The 6,486-nt window shown below is 39.3% G+C and overlaps 1 protein-coding gene across 1 annotated transcript; it reads left to right on the top strand.

Moving 5' to 3' along the window:
- The first annotated feature begins 3,871 nt into the window (after window positions 1–3,871).
- Window positions 3,872–4,525, top strand: LOC138899022 (uncharacterized). Its single transcript, XM_070185134.1, has one exon. The coding sequence runs from the start codon at window positions 3,872–3,874 to the stop codon at window positions 4,523–4,525; it is 654 nt and encodes a 217-aa protein (XP_070041235.1).
- Window positions 4,526–6,486: the final 1,961 nt, after the last annotated feature.

Raw genomic sequence — 6,486 nt, 5'->3', positions numbered from 1 at the left:
AACCCTAAGTGATTTGGTGCGTTTGGTGTCCATGATTAATTTTTCATAAAGAGAGAAAATATAGTTAGTTTTATTGGAAATTTTATCACCAAACTATGCGGGTTTGATTCTTAGTGGATGTGAGATACGTAGGCAACCTCCATCGGGTTCAGCCCACATTTTTCAAAAAAAAAAAGCATAAAAATTACGCATGTGCATAAAATTTTCAAAAAAAAAAAATTGCTATTTTTGGTCAACTTTTACTATTTGGCCCTCGTGTCTGGCCGTTCTGTTGAAACACCCTTAAAATCTTCCACGGAAGTACCGAAGGGCTATTTTTGAAAAAATAGCCATTTTCTTTATTTTTGCCTACCTTTTATTGTTTTTTCCCTATGGTTGTTGTATTTTCCGAGACAAACTTTAAGCCTCTCTCGGCAGTATCGAAGGGCCGTTTTCGTAAAAATTGCCATTTTATTTATTTTGTCGATTTTTTATCATTTTGTCCCTATGTTCTGTTATTTTGCTGTGACTGCCCCAAAAGTTTCTTTGGAAGTGCGAAAGGTTCATTTTCGCAAGAAGGCTTTGTAGTCCAGTTTTGTCTCTTGTACGAACTATGCGCACTCGCTTCCTGACCCTATGCAAGATACCTAGGCAACCCTTTTATGGTTCGGTGCCCCGTCCAAATCGGTAAAGTCTTACCATTATGGTCACAATTGACTGATCTTTCAAAATTGTATAATCTCCCAACGAGACTGTCTACTCAATTTCAGTAAACCCTCACTTCAAAGCACGGTTAGGGTCGGTTACTTGAGTCCCACATTGCCATTTATAACTTTCATTAGTCAAACCCCAAGGTATCAGAGATGTTTGTATTATCTAAGCTTGCATCGGTCCTAACCTCATGTTATACTACTTAGGTGTGATATGGATGCAATGAAAAGAAGATCTCACAAAAGACCAAAAGATGACAAGCCCCCACAGATTTGGCTTGTGCATAAAACACCCCATTTGTTGAGACAATGGTGGGAAAATATGGGCATTTGTGAGCCAAAATAAAATAGCAAGTGTGGAACGAGGGCACGTCTGATTGGATTTCTTGTACGACAGGTATGGGTGTCCAGGTGGAGTTTCAAAGCACGGAAAAGAGCTTGATAATAAAATTGGATACAAAGCTTGGCAAAGCCATGGGCGGAAAGCATTCCTAGTGGCATTTCTAGGGACAATTGTTTTCCTGAGGCATGAAAAAAATGTTGATATTCGATTATCCAGCATAGTCACCACTTTATTGCATGGAAAGGACGTCACTATCATTCTTATGGTATTGTCCGATATTTACCGTGCCCTGACCAAGTGTCGGGAATGAAAGGATTTCTCTGAGGGCTGTAACATCATACTCCAAATATGGTTTTTAGAGCACCTTCTCAAACATCCCACACGGGTAAAATTTAGTGTTCATTGGAGCCACAATAAGTTTGGAGATGATATTGAAGATTTGACTGAAGATAGTAGCTTCCCCAAGGGAGTCGAAGCATGGAGAGGGCATCTTCAAAAGTTGACCGCTATCGAAATCACATGGAAGTACCACTGGTTCTCACCAAAAGAAGTCATATACATGTCTTACCACCATTCGTTTTTGATTTTGATGGGTCTTCGAGGTTTTCAACCGTATGTGCCTATTAGAGCCCTACGCCAGTTAGGTCGAAAACAGGTAGTGCCAACAGTGGAGCACATGCAAAGATTCACGTGGTAGGTAACATTAGAGGATCCTGTTCGTGAGGCTTATACTCAACAGGTTTAGGATGAAATTAAGGTGCTTTAATTTTACACTATGGTGGAAGATCAGGATCGAGAAGAGTTAGACCCTGTATATTTTGAGTGGTTCTATGACCAAGATGCTTTTGGATCCAGGCAAGAGACAGTTCTGAAGAGCACGACAGAATGGGAGACTGAAATCAGAATAAGAGTAGGGAAGGTTAAGGAAGAAATAACAAGAGACTATGAATCCATCATCCGGACTCTATGTAGGGATATAAGTATCGCTAACATGAATAGGGATTTGTAGTGCATTGAGTTTGAAGAGGAGAAAATCAGATTAACACATGAGGTTCAAGCGCTTCAAGCACAACTTCGACAAGCGAGAATAAGGGTTGCTGCTTAGCAACATGCAGCCATTTCAAAGCATGAAGAAATGCATTACAACCATATCATCCACGATCTAAGGGCTCGGGCCAAGGCTGAAGAATCAGGTAAGAGCCAGGTAGAGAATGAGCTAGAAAAGGACCAAAACTATCTGAATCTAGCGTTACACCGCGAGGTGGATATATCGGACATAACCAATAACCATGAGCGACAGATCTAGTTTTTAAGTCAGAGACAGGAGCATGTTAGAAGGAGGGTCTATGAAGTGGCTACTTATACCGCTCGAGGGTGTGTGACTTGTCAGGGTTAGACCCGAGAGCAATTTGCTACGGTAGCTTCCAACTTCGCACGCCACATTGCCACAGACTTGAAGCGCATATACCATGATATGGGAGGTCAGTCGCAGGAATAAGCACCTTGACTACAATGATGCCGGTGGATTCTCCTACAGAGATTAGAGTCTTCTTTTAGTTGGCAGTCCGCTTTGATTGTTCATTTGTAGTCATCGAAGCTGTAAGAGTCTTTTGGTGTTTTGAGTGTTGTTGTTTTGCCTTTTATTTTATTTTATTTTTTTGAAAAAAAAAAGTTTGAGTCGAGTCTGGTCTTGTTTAAATATTTGTCTTTTAGGCTGTATCTTTATGTAACTTTCCTTTGTCTTGTATCAAAACAAAAAAAGAGAAGAAAAATTTGAAAATCAATGAAAAAGATTATGTTTTAGAAAAATTCAAAAATGAACGAAAAAGATGTTGCTTTTTGTACATTAAAAAAAATAAAAATAAAAAGGAGGAATACTTTGTTTTGTAATTTTTTTAAAAAAAAACAACAAACAAACAAACAAATGGTCATGTTCCTGAACTACGTAATGTTCTGATTCATGTGGCGACATGATACGTAGGCAACCCCTAAAAGGTTCTATTGAAATATTTCTCAATAATTCCAAAATATAGGGATGAAGATAAAAAGGTGTAAAAAAAAAAAGAAGAAGAAGAAGAAAAATGAAGAAAGAGAGAAAATAATATCCAGCAACGTTATAAGCCGGAATGAAACATGAAGCCTTCCAAAAGCATTTTAGAAGTAGTGATATCGTTAGGATCATGACATATTACGTGTGATTCATATCTGTAAAATGCTTAACCCTAACACGTTTGTTGTCTCTTATTTAGTAAGTTTAAGGTGGTTGGTTTGTGTTGAAACTGGCAACACATCATTACTTTACCTGATCTAAGAGGAAGGTAGCAATGGATAACAGTGATGAAATCGAGGTGGTTAATGACGACCCTCAGGGTCAATCAGTTGAGCAAGAGTCGGAGGAAATAAGAAGATTGAAACGACAACTGTCTGATGTGTATCAGGCTTGGGTCTCCGGTCAGCCTCCGCCTCAGGGTCCCTCAGAGGGAACTTACACCGTATCCCAGGATACTCAACCACCGCTCCCCACAATGAGTGATCACATTCTACCTCTGGGGTATATGCCAAATTACAATTTCCCTGCCGCCCCTGGTACTTCCAATGTGCGACCTCCTGCCGCACTGGTTAGGAACACCCTTCTTGTTATGTCTGGCATGCCATTGTATAAATCCCGCCACCAAATCTTGTGACGAGGACAATCATCGAGCCATTATATCATGATTATGATGTCCAATGCTACTCTCCAGATATGGGTTTTAAGGTTTCGACTCCACACAATCAGACCCTACAGTATGAGTCACCTACAGAAAATGAAAAGGCTCTCTAGACAGGAGAGCCAGATGAGATGGCCAGGAAAATGAAAAGTCTTGAGCTAAACATAAAGAAAATACAAGGACTAGGTGGCCACAAAAGTGTCTCATTCAGTAATTTGTGCTTGTTTCCTCACATCCATTTGCCACCAGGTTTCAAGACCCCAAAATTTGAGAAATATGATGGACACTGTGACCCTATCGCCCACTTGAAAAAGTACTACAACCAGCTGAGGGGAGCGGGAGGAAAAGAAGAGTTGTTGATGGCTTATTTCGAGGAGAGTCTTTTGGGGGTAGCTTCCGAATGGTTCATTGACCAAGATGTCTCACACCGACATATTTGGGATGACATGGCCCAAGCCTTCGTCAAACAATTTCAGTACAACCTTGATATTGCGCCAGATCACAATTCCCTATCCAATATGAAGAAAATACCGACTAAAAGCTTCAGGGAGTATGCCGTTAGGTGGAGAGAGCAAGCATCTAGATTTAAGCCACCCATGGATGACCATGAGTTAATCACTGTCTTCCTTCAGGCTCAGGATCATGATTATTTTCAAAATATGATGTCCGCAATGGGCAGGCCTTTTGCTGATGCAATCAAGATAGGAGAAGTGGTCGAGAATGGCCTCGATACTGGCCGAATTATAAGTCAAGTAGCTATCAAAGTATCCACCCAAGAAATCTAGAATAGGCCGGATATCCTTGTTAACTAAAAGAATAAAGAATGAGGAGGCCATGATGGCATCACAGGCAAAAAGAGGCCAAGGGGGAGCATCTCAACCCCCAGATCCACGATACTCAATTGCTCCACAGTATGCAACATTCAATGCTCAGTCTTATGACAAACCATCCAATCGCCAACATATACATTCCCCAGATTTAACATACCTTCATCCACAACTACAAAACTCTCAACCACGCTACAACCCTCATCCAAAACAAGAGTGCGTACAAGAACATAAGCAGAGGGAAAATTTCACGCCAATCGTAGAATCCTACACAAGTTTGTTTGAAAGGCTAAAATGTTGTGGCATGATTGATCCTCTTCAAGGGTATGTTCCTGATCCATATGCAAAAGGTTTTGACCCTGATATACGGTGCATGTACCATTCTAATGTCCAGAGGCATAGCATTGAGGATTGTCGGGCTTTGAAAAAGGAAATAGCAATGATGATTTATGAAGGAATGATCGTGGTCCAAGATAATGGTATCCTAAACGTCATGAGCAAGCACACATTGTTTGGCTGATTTACAATGATAAAGAATATAGGGACGGTTTAGTGGAAAATATCAAGGACCTGTCCACTGAATGCAAGACAATCAAAATTATTAAAGGTCATGTTTGATGCTGATGCGCAAATTCGTAGCTAAGATGTTGAGCTTGATAATTGGAAAGCCACTCCCCACCTTTCCGGGAAGGAGTCTTGGTAACTTATTTTGTCATAATTTCTATCATCCGGATTATTTTGAGGTTGTGATCCAGATGTTGTTTGTTTGCCGTGTCATCAAACCTCTCTATCCTTTAATCAATAAAATGCAACTTTTCTCTTTGTGTCATGTTAATCCATTGTGTATGGTTGTTTTTCATATATAGTTCTTTTCATACCAATTCTAGTTACGTGACATGCATGTAGAGTTTTCGGCTAGATTTTAGAAAGTCTGTCTAATCTTGAATTGAATCGAGAAAACATACTTGGAGGATAAGCCTGTGTCACATGGAACCAATATAGTCATATTCGTAGAGGTTAAAGATGTTTATCTCAAACCTATCATGAATACCGGCTTAAGGATAAATAAAAGTTTTGAAGCCTAGTTGGACTAATCGATAAAATGCTTTTTGGCCATGACCTGCCATAATCTAATCATATCAGGGAAGAAGACCCAAATCTCCAAAGAAGGTACATTCTAGAGAATTTAAAATGGATTAGTTGGTACTGAAGTGCATCATTTCATATCAAGGCAAAGACAAAGAAAATGTGGCTCCAATTTGTCAAAGGTCATTTGTTGCGAACAAGATATTGACTACGGAGCTATACAACTGGCAAAACCAAGAAGGCAGTCATGTCCATCAATGTCAAACCTGAGAAGAGATAGAATGTTTGACATTGTTAAGGCTGGAAGGCCCTTTTTTCTGCTACCCAAACACTTTATACCCTTTGTTACCCCTTTTGAGCCTATTTTATTTTTCTTCGACCCCCTCTTTTGGAATCAAGTATAGAGCGTAAGAAAAAAATAATAATCGAAGATTCATACCACTAGAAAACATGAGCTAAGACAATTTGATTATAAAAAAAGGAGAAGAAATAAAAAGGAAAGGAGAAAAGAAAAATGAAAAATGAAAAATGAAAAGAAAAACAACAAAGAAATCATTCGTGTTAGTTTGAACTACGTTTGACTTGATTCCTTTAAAATATACATAGGCAGCTCTACACTAGGGTTCAGTCTAACCAAATGAAAAAATAAAAATTTCCAGTATCTGAAACTGGGGCAAAATTGTTATATATACATATTTTTATGAAGAGTCGATTCCAAGAGTTGTAAATATACAACCCTATCATCTTTGATCTATTTTGAGCCTTCATGCGACCCTTTCTTTCTAACCCTATCCAAAAGCCTTCCAAATAAAGACCCCCCAATTAGCATTTAA

Source organism: Nicotiana tomentosiformis, chromosome 9 (genome assembly GCF_000390325.3).
Source record: "Nicotiana tomentosiformis chromosome 9, ASM39032v3, whole genome shotgun sequence".
In the NCBI taxonomy this organism is placed as follows: domain Eukaryota; kingdom Viridiplantae; phylum Streptophyta; class Magnoliopsida; order Solanales; family Solanaceae; genus Nicotiana; species Nicotiana tomentosiformis.
Note: the sequence above shows the minus strand (reverse complement) of the source record. Positions and strands in the feature narration are given on the sequence as shown.